The following is a 15,251-nucleotide window of genomic DNA, read 5'->3' as shown; positions in this document are numbered from 1 at the left end:
GGAGATTTACTCATAACCATTAACCTTAATTCTCAACTGTTTTCTAAATCAACCATTTATTCCAGTTTATCCTAAGCTTTCTTCCATGACCCAGAATTGATATTACTATTCTAACAAACCAACTTAGAAAACAGTACACCATTCACATATTACATGATGTCAGGGCACCAGAGCACATTGACTGGTTTAAAAAACATAGTACCCAAGTCAAGCCAATGCAGTCCCCAAGGGGGAAAGTCAGAACCATGATGTTTCAGTCCTAGTGGAGGTAAATTCCTTACCAAACCAGTCAGCCCACATAATAACAGCATTCTAACACCAACCACAGGCCTCAGCAGACCACTTTGTGGGTGGCCTAAATTTTATAGGCTTCTTTTTTAACAGATGTAGAAGATGAGGATAATGTTACACTCTGAATTAACCTGCAAATTCTTTAATGTAAATCTGTTTTACCTAAACTGTAACTCTTCGTTTAGCATATTTACCGAACATAAATGTGCTACAGATTTGCATATCAAAGGTAAAAGCATATTAAAATGTGTTCATACATTTATTTAAGCTGTAAATAGTACTATCACTCTGGAGACAAGATAATACACGCATTTAAAGACTGTGTTTTATTTTTTAATTGTAAGTTCTTTTTGAATTATTCATTGTAACAGGCAAATTTCGTATGTTAGCAGACAAGAACAACCAGAACTACCCAAAGCAACGTAATTCTCCATGAAGGGGTAAATTTTCTTTCTTTTTTTTTTTTTTTTTTTTTTTTTTTTTTAGGGGTAAATTTTCTAAAAGACTATTTAAAATGTAGTGGTTGGGCATTAGACAGGAAATAATTAGCTTATTGTTAAAGGAAGAACCTCACCCTCCAACATTTTATAAATAAAAAACACAACTGTCAGAAACCTATTTCCGAAATCTGTTCCACAGTAAACTCAATCCCAAACAGGAAGGGTGTAGTTATCTGTAGGAGAGCTTGTTTGCTTATGGTCCCTGGCTGGAAATGCATTAATAATCTTCAGATCTGATATCTACAGGCCACACAGGAAGATTTTTTTGTTGTTGCTTTTTCCCCTGATTGAATCTCATCAAAATGGGAATCGGGTTAAAGTATGGGTGGGGTTTACACAAACTGCATAGAAATATAGTTAAATTTGCCAAGATAATGAAAACACTACCCAAATGAGGTTTCACACAGTACTTATCAGAGTAACCTGTGATAATAGTTAAATTCTCACCAAGTATTTCTAGGAATAAAGGAATATACTAAAACTGTCAAGGCTTCTTACTATTAATTATGCTCTTCAGTGACTGGAAGAAGAGTGTCTAGCAAGTTTGTTCTATTTAAAATTGCTCATGACATAAAACTCCTCGAAAATGTGTAACATTTAGTTAGTCCTTACCTCTGTGTCCACAAAACGAGAAACCAAAAATTAAGGCAATGTAAGTTGTTAGGAGAATTTTCATTTCAGATAAACCTAATCTTCAGCATTTGCATTAAAGTTCTCTAAGAGCTGAATTCTACCACTGGTGGAATGGTAGAGATTACAGAGCTGTACTATCTAATACAGCAGCCAGAGCAGAATATGTAAATTTAAATATATATGCATATACTTAAGATTTAATTCATAATTTGTATTAATATTAGGAGGTAACTGGAGGTTAACTGTAAAAGTCAGACGTGCATATAGCCTTAAAAGTCTGGAGATTCAAATGAGTTATCTTCTCTATTATTGGTACCTCATCATTTCATATAATTTCCTTTATCTGAACTTATTTTGCTCAAATGCTCTATGTTCTGTTTCAGGAGGGTCACATCCTAGTTGGAGAGGTAAACAAAGACAATTAAAAGACATTAGAAAGAAGACACTTAGATGTAGATGGTAGTAGGGAAGCCAGAAAGAGCAGAGAAATGGTTACAAGAGCAGGCTTACCGAGTTTAAATCCTGGCTCTATTACCCTGGTAATTAGAATAATGCCCTTCACATCCCTGCCCCCAAGATGTCCATACCTAGTCCCTGGAACCTAAAAATGTGTTCTCTGACATGGTATAAGGAATTTTGCAGCTATGATTATGTTACACATTTTGGATAGGGAGATTTATCCTATCCTGGATTATCCAGAGGGGCAAAATGTAATCACTAGAGGCCTTTAAAAAGGAAAGAAGGAGAAGTAGAAACAGAGAAAATGCTACCACATAAACAGAGACTGAGTGATGCACTTTTAGGAAGGAGCTACCAGCCAAAGAATGCAGGCAGCTCTAGACACTGTAAAGGCAAGGAAACATTCTCCCCTGGAGACTCCAGAGAAATGTAGCCCTACAGATACTTTGATTTGGTCCTGGTAAAACCCAGTTAGTACTTTACACATTCTTCTCAAGCTTACATGATACATTCACCAGGACAGATCACATCCTGGACCATAAAACACACCTTAACCAATTTAAGAGAACGGAAATCATACAAAGTATGCTTTCAGATCACAATAAAATTAAATTAGAAATCAACAGAAAATGGCTAGAAAATCCTAGAACTGGAGATTAAACAACCTACTTCATAAAATCACATGGATCAAAGAAGTCTCAAGAGAAATTATATTTTGATCTAAATGAAAACATTTATCAAAATTTATCAAATTTTGTGATGTAGCAAAAGCAGTACTTAGAAATTTATAGCATTAAATACATGTTAGAAAATATGAAACCAATAAAATTAATAATCTAAGCTTGGAAACTAGAAAAAGATGAGCAATTAAATCCAAAGAGAGAAAAAATAAAAATTCTGATTTCTGCTCTGGCAGAAATTAGTGAAAGTGAAAATAGTAAAATGGAAAATGAATGAAGCCAAAAGCTGATTCTTTGAAAACACCAAATTGATAAATCTCTAGCCAGGGTAATCAAGAAAAAAAGAGAGGAGAAAAAAGTTATTAATATCAAAGTTGAAACTGGGGCCACTACTAGTCATCTCATGGACATTAGAAAGGTTATCATGAATATCCCCATTAATTTGATAACTTAGATGAAATGGACCAATTTCTCGAAAGACAGTCTACCAAAACCCAAACAAGGAGAAATAGATAATTCGAATAGGCCTACATCTAGGGAAAAATACAAATCAACAATTAATAACCTTCCATAACAGAAAGCACTAGGCCCAGATGGTTTGAATAGTGAGTTCTACTCAACACTAAGGGAAGAAATGATGCCAATTCTCTACAATTTGAGGCCAGCAAAATCCTCTTATCAAAACCAATGATATTACAACAAAGGAAAATTACAGACCAATCTCTTTCATGAACATAGATGGAAAAAAAAAATAAAAACCTTCAACACCAATATTAGCAAATCCAAGAACATACAGAAAGAACTATGCACCACAACCAAGTGGGATTTATTCCAGGAATGCAAGCCGTGTTCAACATCTGAAAATCAATAAATGCAATCCATCACATCAATAAGCTAGAAAAGAAAAAAAAAATCACAGGATCTTAATAATAGACGTATAAAAAGCATTTTAACAAAATCCACGACAAATTGATTCATGACAAAAACTGTCTGCAAACTAAGAATAAAGGGGAACTTCTTCAACTTAATGAACAATATCTACAAAAACCCTAAAGCTAACATTACATGGTGAAACAGTAAATGTTTTCTTCCTAAGATAAGGAACAAGACAAGGATGTCCCCTTTTACCACTCCCAGTATCATGACCCAAAATGAAGGTGATGCTAAGCAGGGAGCCTACTTTTCCCTCTCCCTCTGCCTCTCTTCTCTGTTGGTGCTCTCTTTCTCTGATCTCAAATAAGTAAAATATTTAAAAAAATAAAAGAAGCAATATAGACGTAATAATGTGAAGAATGATGGGTGGGAGGTATTTTAATTTTTATTTATTTCAAAAGGGAGGGAATGGGAGATAATTTCAATATCTAGTATGTAATTGAGGCACCTGTCAACAGGAAGTGGATTACTAAGTCTGCACTTTGGAAGAAAAAAAACAGAGCAGGAAAGGAAGGAAGGAGGGAGGGAGAAAGACTGGGAAGGAAGTACAAAGAGGGGAGTAAAGTGAGATCTTAACATATTTAGCACTGATGCCAGCTGAAACTATGGGAGTTCCTGGCAATGAGGAATAAGTTCTTCCTAACCCCACTGTCTGACAGAAAGTAGATACTCAGTAAATGTTGTATAGATGGCTAAAGTCGGCTCTGAGAACAAAAGACAGCCAGAGTAGATACCTAAAACCACCAGTATCAGCCAAAGAAGAGACAATAGGAAGACTAAAAACAAGGAAAGCGTGAAGGCACAGATGCCAAGAAGAACATTTGTAAAAGAAGAATATAGTCAATTAAATATCAGAGAAAAATCAAAGAAGCTGACAAACAAAACCTACTGATTATACTGGGAAACTAGAGGTCTGGCTGGTTAGCTGCAAGAGAAGTTTCTTGGCATGGTGGAGATTATAGATGCTGTGCTGTCCAAAGCAGGAGCCACTAACCATATCTGACTATTTAAATTTTAATTACCCCAAAGATACAGATGCAATGAAACGCTGGGACACCTGCACCCCGATATTTATAGCAGCAATGGCCACAAAAGCCAAACTGTGGAAGGAGCCTCGGTGTCCATCGAAAGATGAATGGATAAAGAAGATGTGGTTTATGTATACAATGGAATATTACTCAGCTATTAGAAATGACAAATACCCACCATTTGCTTCAACGTGGATGGAACTGGAGGGTATTATGCTGAGTGAAGTAAGTCAGTCGGAGAAGGACAAACATTATATATTCTCATTCATTTGGGGAATATAAATAATAGTGAAAGGGAATATAAGGGAAGAGAGAAGAAATGTGTGGGAAATATCAGAAAGGGAGACAGAATGTAAAGACTGCTAACTCTGGGAAACGAACTAGGGGTGGTAGAAGGGGAGGAGGGCGGGGGGTGGGAGTGAATGGGTGACGGGCACTGGGGGTTATTCTGTATGTTGGTAAATTGAACACCAATAAAAAATAAATTAACAAAAATAATAAAATAATAATGAAGAAAAAAATAAATAAATTCAATAAGATAAAAAGTACACAAAAAATAAAAATAAAAAATGAACAATTTGGTTCTCAGTTCCTAGCCCTATTTCAATTGCAAGTATGGCTATCATCCTAGACAGTACAAATATAAAAAATTTCCATCCACACAGAAAACTCTACTAAACAGTGTTAATACAGAGGACAGAGAAGTCCGAAAAAAGGTAAAGATGTAGTGTAAGTGTTGACCTGGTAAATTAAGTAATATATATTTGCAATTATTCTACCATTAAAGTATACATAAAAGCTTACCACTTTTAAAGGAGCATTGTGAAATATAATAATTAGTATCTGTAAAATGTTCTACAATGTTTTGATGAAATGTGTATAAAGATGTAAGTTAAAAAAAGAAACTCCAATTGAGGCTTAATATATGAGGAAACATTCATAATGTCTAATGTGTTGATGAGGTCAGGAAAAAAGTAACAGCATACTGATGTTAAATACTGGAGATAAACTTAAACCCTTTAATTTGGGTCTATAGTAATGCAGAACGTGTCAAAACTATTGTAATCTATGTTGCTGCTTGTGCTATATTAATAGAAAAAGATATCAATGAGACTTCCTCCTCAAAGTTGCAGCCCCACTGGCTCTTAAAAGCACAGCAACTGAAAAGAACACTGGTAGTTGCTAAGAAATACATTATGAACACATGGATTAGATTTCAACCGCCTACATTCATATGTAGGTACAATTATTACAGCTGCATAAAAGTAACTCCAAGATTAATGATGAAGTGGAATAATGCTACAAACTCTTAGCAAAGTTTATAAAATTCTCATCCATAAATACAGATCAATTTATAAATTTACAGGATCCAAAGTTAATACTTAGTTTTTTAACCACTTCCAGCTTATTCTTTTAATCATAATACACTAAATTTAAAAAAAATAAATGAATTCCAGAGTCTACACAATCTTTCACTAATGCCAACAACAGATCTCACAGACATTAACTACAGGAACTAGACAAACCTCAAATTAATAATGAGTGAAAAAAGTTGCAAAGGAACTACGTAAACCATGAGGCCATATATGTATGTTTTAACAATAGTCTACTTAGTTTAGGAATATACACATATATTCTAAAATCAATAAAACATACACAAGAATGACAACTCTAAGAAGGAAAGGAGCCAGCAGGGATCTGAGAGACTTGATATATGTATAATATCTTACTCCTTTAAAAAGAGAAAAAAACCCACAAATATTGAACTCTACTTAAAGACATGTATGCTAAAAAAAAAAAAAAAAGACATGTATGCTGAAATATTTAGGAATGAACTATACTAAGATTTCCAACATACTTGTCACCATCAAAAAATAAGACGAATTACTGGATGAATACAGGAATGGATAGGTGACAAAGAAAATAAAATATTAATTATAGAATGGAGGTGATGAGTGTATGGGTGTGTAGTATTTAATTCCTAATATTTAAAACTTTTCATAACAAAATGTTAAGAGGGGAAAAAGATCTAAAGCAAAATAGGCTCAATGATAGGTATATGGCTCTGATCATCTCAGCTTATAAATGAAGGATCTGTTTTGCTTGGACCTGGATGATGAGCTTTTCATCTTCTCAATGTGAGTGGAGAATTACAGATATTAATGAATCTGTAAATGCAGATATGAGTTTGAATGAATTTGAATATCTGTGCCTGCCAGCCAAAAGAACTCCCCTACTATGTGCAGGCCCTAGATTTGGTCTATAATATAGCACACCTTGCTCAAATAAATTAGATTCTAATAAAATGAGTAATACATTATGAAAACCATAAAGCAAAATGCAATAAATGCTATAGAGAAATACAAAGTATTACAATAATCCCAAAGGAAAGATCATAATGAGCAGAGAGGAGGAGGATTAAAAGCACTGAAACAGTGTTGGTGTTCCAGGAAACCTGGAAGCTTGGAAATAAAACAACATAGTATGCTTTAAAAAATAATAATCTTGGAATATAGGGAAGTTTTAGAAAAGATGGCTGATAGACACACCTGAATAAATGTGAAGCTAGAAGTGAATAGGTTGGACTTAAGGTTTACCTTATCCTTGGACTTAAAATAATCAGACAGACAATAAACTACTGAAGACTGGATTAGAAGAAAACTAATGTGTTCATTATCCAATATCCCCTTCAAATCTGATTCAAGAGGCCAGGAAAAGTAATTTTGTGTTAAATGTCACTTATTGGCTTGAGAAAACAACTGCTAGCATTCAACAAATACAAAAAGGCTAAATCTAAAGAAAAATTGTCATAATGAAGATACAAGGCAGCTAAATACATTATAAAATAGGTTTAAAAATCTATTCTAAAAATTCTATTTGCCGAGAAAATGGTTAATAATAAATATTTCAAAAAATAAAATCTTTCATGTAGCTTTTAATATTTTCATGTCTGAGGGCAATACAAATTCATTTTTAATAAAGACAAAGAGGGGACAGCTTAATTTAGACATTTTCCCAAGCGAATGTCTAAAATACTCACTGCAATGAAATAGATTATAGGTTAAAATGGCAAATCAATTCTTTGAAAGATATTTGTCACTATGAATGCATTTCCCTTGAATAATTAAAAAAACACAACAGGGACGCCTGGTGGCTCAGCGGTTGAGTGCCTGCCTTCAGCCCACAGCGTGATCCTGGAGTCCTGGAATTGAGTCCCACATTGGGCTCCCTGTGGGGAGCCTGCTTCTCTCTCTGTCTGTTTCTCTGCCTCTCTCTCTGTGTCTCTCATGAATGGATAAAATTTGTTTAAAAATCTTAAAAAATTAACACAATTTTTAAAAGGTGAACTTTCTTATGTACATATTAAACTAATTTTTTTACATATAGTTATTTGTTATAAAAATTATCATAGTGGGTGAAATTAATACAATGTACACTAATGACCATACAACTAAAAAACAAATCTAAGTTTTAGTTATCCAAAGAAAACTTATTTTAAGTTATTTTAAGTTCTTAAATTTTTATTATAAATAACTTAATAGTTATTTAATTTTTAATGAAAAGTTTTTTAATTAAGATTACTTCCAAATAAATCCTTTTAGAAATAGATGATTTTTAATTGCTTAAGAGGCAGTCCAGTCCACAAACGATTTAACATTAATAATCAGAAAATTTAAAAAAAAATAATCAGAAAAGTACAATGTCATGACAATAAAAAAAGTAGTTTTAGATTTGATTAGTAACAATGTGTTCCCTAAGTGAAAAATCTTACATCAGTTTGCTCTAAGAGGAGATCTAAGAGGAGCACCCTCCATCCGTCCAGCTGTACTCTGATGGGAGAAATCGGTCAGTAGGAGCAACTAAGCTAAGCTACTTCCAAAACCCCCTTTACTTCCTCCCAGTTTATCTCTGGCAGAGGAGACTGGAGGGGATCCAATATTAAGGTTGCTTTAACCTTGTGAAGATATGGGGAAAATGGCTCAGAACCTAAAAGTACTGGGGTGCAGGTGGTGTAGTCAGTAAAGCATCTGCATCTGACTCTTGGTTTCAAATCAGGTCATGACCTCAGGGTCATGAAATCTCCTGCGTCTGGCTCTGCGCAGAGTCTGCTTGGGACTCTCTCTCCCTCTCCTCCCTGCACACGCATACCCTCCTCCCTCCTCTCAAATAAATAAATAAATCTTAAAAAAAAAGAAAGAAAGAAAGAAAGAACCTAAAAGTATTAACAGTTACCAAGTCCTCAGGGAGGGCTCACTATGTAGGAAAAATTCTAGAATGGGAAGGAATCCTAGGCAAAGGTCTCTATGACTAGAAATGGTTATGGGTTACAATTCTAAAGTTTTCTGTTTAAACATGAGAGCATTTAGAAATTATTGACATATCAGAAACATTAAGTCACTGGCAACATTTTCATACAGCTTTTTTACTTATTTTATGTACCCGGAATCCTCATAGGTACTCTGGAATAACTATCCCCTTTTTAAAAAAAATACTGAAGCAGAGAGATTAAAGGGATTAGCTGTAAAAAGTACGGTATTCACAGTATAGGTTTCTAATTTACCCTTTACCATACTACTGCTATAATCAAACAGAATTATTTAAATCCAAAATTGAAATAAAACCAAAGATAAACTAATCTGCTTGGTTTTTGAAGAATGGTGTAAAGAAAGTGGCTTGGAGGAACCTGGAAGGTAGGTCACTACTATGAGACAATGAGATCTCATTTGTGTGTGTGTGTGCCTCATGTCTATACTTCATCGTTTCCTTACTAAAATCTGAAACTTGAGGGATCCCTGGGTGGCGCAGCGGTTTGGCGCCTGCTTTTGGCCCAGGGCGCGATCCTTGAGACCCGGGATCAAATCCCACATCGGGCTCCCGGTGCATGGAGCCTGCTTCTCCCTCTGCCTATGTCTCTGCCTCTCTCTCTCTCTCTGTATGACTATCATAAGTAAATAAAATTAAAATAATAATAATAAAATAAAATCTGAAACTTGGGCTATTTTCCCATACGGTTTCAGGGATGCCACAAGATAAATTTACAAGAAATAAACAGGTAAGATGGCTTTCTTCCTCAGGCTGAGGAAAGCACTACTGTTCTGTAAGATACTTAAGCTATGGTTGGTGAAAGAGCAGTTTATGGTTGAGATGGGACATGTCCGATGTATTCTGCAGGGAAGGCTAGTTCTTCTTAGCTTTGTTTTGTTTTTCTTTCTCCCCAAGTGATTCAGTGAACCGAGTCTACTGGCTCTATCATTCCATTTCTTTCATCATTAAAATTCTATACTGAAAAGCTGATTTTAGGGGAAATCACTTTTACTGCTATGAAATTTCTCCATGTGTCTCAGCACACATGTGCTGTTGTGCTCTTTTCCTTTCCTCTATTTTCTGTGACATTAACACATACTACAGGTTGGAAAAACTTTCATTTTTGTTACAGTATCATAGTATTACAAATTTTCAGCTCAAGATAAAGAAGTCCTTGCTAATGTAATAGTTTTAGGAGGATCTTTAAAAGTTTGTCATTGAAAGTGATTGGAGTGGGGGTTGTTAAGAGGTCACCAAACCAAGAGCTGCAAGTGAAGTGGTAGGAAACACAAAGGGCAAGATTACTTGTAACTCCACAGACAGGCAGCTTCTGTAGTTTCTGCTTAGCTGTCCCTTCCTTCCAATCCTCACTCCCATCCTGAGAGGCCCCTGACAGCTATATTTATATTATATGCCAAATGAAAAAAATGCACTTATAGAAGATAGAATTTAAGGGATGTCAGAGATGAAGAGGGATCACAGGACTTACTAGATTATGAATTAGGTTTATGATGTTGACAATGGCAAGGAATACAGCAAGAGTGGATGTTGGTAGAAGTAGAGAGGGAAGCATGCTGGAAAAAGAAAGGAAATTAGAAAGGAAGAGAAACTGCCCAATGGCCTTTCAATTCCAGACTCTATACCTGGTTTCTGCCTTTGCCCTATGAAAAATTCTGGTAAATTTTCAATACTTTCCCTATACTTGCTAAAGATAGTTTCGGTGGATTTTGTAATTTATAATCAAAAGGAATTTTCTCCAGATACCTAGCATAATAGCCTGCTATATGGAAGAGATGTTACCTGGCCTTCTGGGCCGGGGTGGCAATCTGGGAGCAGCCAAGACCTGCACAATGACATCCGCACTGCAGTATATCAGCTTGTCAACAGTGCTTAATACTGGTAGGAATGTCAAGGTGATGGAAGAAATCTATTTTCTTTTCAATGTAATTGGAAATCTATCAAATGCACTTCATAAGGCTTTATCCAACGTAGCTAAATTAGGCTATACTTTTTCATTTAAGAACTAAGTAACTACAAATCCTTGGAGTTTCCACTAAAAATACAGCTATTGTTACTGCTACTGAAAAAAAAAAAAAGTATTTGCTTCCAGCTCATCATTTGCAAGTGTAAGAAACAGAATATTATTAGAATATTATTGGTCTACTTAATCACATTTCTCCTAAAAAAGGCTTTTCAATTACATAACGTATAATAACCACTATAAATGCTCCTAAAGTGTTTTTTCTTTCCAGAAAGGAAGAAAGGAATTATTCATAACTAACACAAATAGTACAGCTTTCATTTTCAAAAATAGGAACTGCAGTATCAGGTATATTACAAGTAGGTTAAATTAATTAATATTAAAGATAATTCATTATTTCACTTTTATCTCTGAATGCATTATATACAGTGGGAAAAGTTCATAAATCCCATTACATATGAAAGAAAATACATATTTTCAAGGTCTATCTGCAGATATTTTCTATTCTATACTTTTAATACTAAAATTTATAGAGTATAATTGGTATAGGATTTACAATTCATCTTGATCTGTCCACTTGACATTACAAAAGACCTACTACTGACTTTTCAAATAATACTGAACTTCCTTCTAGGAATTAGAGTCATATCTATGACAATAAATGCAATGCAGACCATGCTAGGCCATGATGTTGTTATTGTTACATCAACAGTTACACTGCTACTGCATTCTATGCTCAAGAAAGCACCGGGTGTTAATCACGAAGTATGGTGCTATTAAATTATGATCAATGGAAATATAAATCTGGTCTTCAGTAAGCCTTTCCAAGATAGAATTTAGCTACAGCCAACAATTTGAGGCAGGAATCTATTCAAATGAAATTTTTTGGTAATGTTTACAGATAATTTTGGGTAACCTGGCATTACTGAATACAGCTGAATACTCTATTTTTGAAATTCTGGGGATAAAAAAAGATAGTACTGTAACTATGAAATTCTATTGGAATCCTGAAGGTCTAAATAAACCTTACCATATGTATTTTAATATGTACTATATTTATTAAAATTATTTTTAAAAATGAGTTATTATTTTAGAATTCTATGCCTTGAAATGGATTTTTTTTTTTTTTTTGAGCTGGCAAAATGGCTAAGACTAGAATGATTGGTATATTTTAGGTAAGAATAACAAGGAAAACCAGAAATGAAATCTTTGTTTGGATTAGCAGCACTGAACATTAAATTGGTTCAGATAAAATAAGGGTCAAAAGGCTGACTACCTTACTATAAGAGCCAAAAAACCCAGCAGATTGTGGTATCCCCTTTAACCTTACTTCATGCAAGATTACCATGTGCACATGTAGATACAACATAGACAGAAATTTTTCGTATAAACACATCCTGGAAACGTGCACTGAACCATTTCTCTCTTCACAGATATTTTCAGTGTCCTGTGTCAATAAAAAGCATAAATATAAAATGTGGCTTCACTCTGTGAGAGTTCACTAAGCTTCATCTTATAGTATTTAAAAAGTCCAGAAATTAATATTTATGGTTATTATTTATTTCCTGAGCAAACACTAAATCATTTATAAAAATTAACTGTTAAATTATTCTACTTTTAAAAGGGACTGTTTAACATGCTGTCAGAGGTACCATAGTGCTGAAATCTGACTCTTGTGCACCTCCTTATTTCTTGGTTTTGCTATTTCTATGGTCACAATATTAGCATGGGCCTAGCCAATACAATACTGTTCTAACACTGCAAAAATTCTAATTGTTTTTGCTTCTAGTCTTCTTGTTCTATATGTACCTACTCACAGACACCATCATCCTACAGATGGAAAAACCCTTCTCAGAATTACTGCTGCTTATCCCAAGATCTGACCCAATACAATTCTTCAGTAAAATCTTAGCCAATCTTGTCACTCACCAAAACACCATCCACCCATAACATTTCACCTGCTCTCATATCTGTATTCCCTTGGTTATTTTCTAACTTAATTTCTTCAAAATTTTGTTTAAGACATCTTCCACAAAGTTTTTCCAGATTTCCTTAAATATTTATGAAATGTATGTTTCTCTCTACCTCTTCCATTATATTGAAGGCAAATACAATTAATTTTGCTTCCTTTGTTATGGTCTCCCATGGAGTATAAGGCTGGAAACAAAATTGTTCTCTAATTATCTCTGATTTTTAAAAGCTTAAAATTCTATATTCTTGCCTTGGCTCAAATTTTAATTATTTTGGCCATCCCTCCAACTGATATTATACGAATTGTTTGAGATTAGTAAATGTATCTGTTCACAAGGGCTGTCAATAAATATTGTTCCTTGATGAAGTAAAGATCTTAAAGTTTTAAATGAGTTAGCATTACAAGGAAGGTAAAACATAACAAATATTCTGAAATAAAGTAGGAAAGAAAGTTTTCATAATAAAGTCAATTTAGAATAGTAAAAAGCTTAAAAGAGTACCTTGAAAAGTATAATTTTATTACTTCTAAATATACAAAGAGTCATCTCAACTTTTAAAATATTTAAAATGTAAAGGTCTTGGCTCAGGATTGTTTTGACAAATAAGACTCCTCTGTATAAAATTATACAAAGAATCTTGCTGATAGTCTGTTTCACAAAATGTTTTTTTCTGTAGTTTGTGCAAACTGATTCCTAATCCAATACACAGATCATACATATTTTGGTTACAATACCTAATTCCTGTTGCATGGATTGACAACATTCTATTATTTTGTGAGAACCAATCTAACCAAATCATCTAAGATTTGGTCTAAAAATTTCCTCCTATCTGATAATCATATTGTAGGAAAAAAATAAAATTCAAATAGAAATACAGGTTCACTGTACACTCATATAGTTTTTACTATCAAAATGAAACACCAAAGGAGAAAAGAAATTTTTTAAAAAGACTATTGTATGGAGACAAGTTTCAAAATGTCTAGAAACATGTATGTATTGTCCTTTACAAAAAACAAAACCTAACAAATACACATACAAGCACATACATAAAACAAACCCAAAACCTAAAACACAACCTGTCCAGAAATGGTACTATTCAGGGTGACACTATATAAGAAGTCCAAGAGATTGCCTATTACTAAAATAAAACAGTAATTAAAATGTAAGCATATTATATTATATGTAAAACAAAAGAAAAATTTCCAGTTCTGCAAGTCTCCCTTGTGTAGGTGTGACAGGAAAGCTCTAAAATTTTTCCTCAAACACTGAATCATCTCCAGTGATTCAAGCCAGTATTTATCCCATATAGCTCAACTGTGCAGCAGCTGCATTCTGTATTTTTTTTTAATGGCACTTAAGTTATTTCAGGTTTAGAGACAAAAGAAGCTGCATTAAATTAGAACCAAAATACAACTTTAAAAGTCAAATTCTGACTATAACATCCCATATTTCTATTCAAAAAAAAAAAAAAAGATATGCCCTTCTCACATACTGAACACTCTCAACTATCCATATGGAAATCAGATTAAACTATGTTTTCTTACCCTTCAAGTCATCATATGTGGATAATTACACAGTAAAAACTTCAAACTCAAATCCTTTGCACAGTTAGTATCAACTTATTATCACCATGAGGAATGAGCCATTCATATCCATAGCTATGCCAAAACATAAAGGAGAAAATGTAAAAAAATTACCATAGGTATAATTTCTTATCATTTTCTTTCTACAAAAGAAGTAATTTCATATGCTGAACATAGATATAATTCAAATACAATTTAATCTTCAAAACCACACATAAAAAAATCAGCCTTCAACTCCTTTAAAAATCCCCATAGGCTATGCAACTACTATAGGAAGGTAGGTTCATAAGCATTTTAGATGTCTAGTTTTATTTTGTCTCACTTTTTAAAAATATAATGTACAGGGGACACCTGAGTGGCTCAGTCACTTAAGTGTCTGCCTTCATCTCAGGTCATGATCTCAGGGTCCTGGGATCAAGCCCCATGTCATGATGGGGGGGGGGGGCGTGTCTCTGCTCAGCAGGGAGTCTGCTTCTCTCTCCCTATGGTCTCACTCACTCTCTTCCTCTCAAATAAATATTTTAAAAATCTATAATATATGGGAGGATTTAAATTCTTAATGGGGTGGGAGAAGAATATGGTAGTGATAGAGATCATGGATTTTATATTCATGGATCCTCCAGATTTGGGTTGCTAAGTGACCCTGGGCACATTACATAATTCTGTAAGCCTTATTTGCTTTTTTTTTTTTTTTAAGATTTTATTTATTTATTCATGAGAGAGAGAGAGAGAGAGACAGGCAGAGGGAGAAACAGGCTCCATGTAGGGAGCCCGATGTGGGACTTGATCCCGGGTTTCCAGGAGCCCGCCCTGGGCTGAAGGCAGCACTAAACCGCTGAGCCACCGGGGCTGCCCCAGCCCATTTGCCTTCTTTGTAATGTGGAGATT

General features: G+C 34.2%; 1 protein-coding gene across 36 annotated transcripts in view; it reads right to left on the bottom strand.

Moving 5' to 3' along the window:
* Nucleotides 1-15,251, bottom strand: part of PPHLN1 (periphilin 1) — a 147,312-nt gene that overhangs the window by 6,603 nt on the left and 125,458 nt on the right. For 24 of the 36 annotated variants that reach the window (XR_005380046.1, XR_005380047.1, XM_038577353.1 and 21 more), the window contains one exon: nt 12,141-12,257. The exons of 9 other annotated variants lie outside the window; for them this stretch is intronic. Coding sequence is in view for 23 of the 27 variants with exons in the window: in XM_038577353.1 (XP_038433281.1) it covers nt 12,141-12,257 (117 nt within the window). In the remaining 4 variants the exon portion in view is untranslated. Of the gene's footprint in view, nt 1-12,140; nt 12,258-14,324; nt 14,439-15,251 lie in introns of those variants that run through there. 3 more of the 36 variants (XR_005380050.1, XR_005380049.1, XM_038577347.1) reach the window with 3 other exon arrangements.

This window comes from Canis lupus, chromosome 27, assembly GCF_011100685.1.
Source record: "Canis lupus familiaris isolate Mischka breed German Shepherd chromosome 27, alternate assembly UU_Cfam_GSD_1.0, whole genome shotgun sequence".
Classification (NCBI taxonomy): Eukaryota; Metazoa; Chordata; class Mammalia; order Carnivora; family Canidae; genus Canis; species Canis lupus.
The sequence above is the reverse complement of the archived record's forward strand: the minus strand, read 5'-3'. Positions and strand labels throughout refer to the sequence as shown.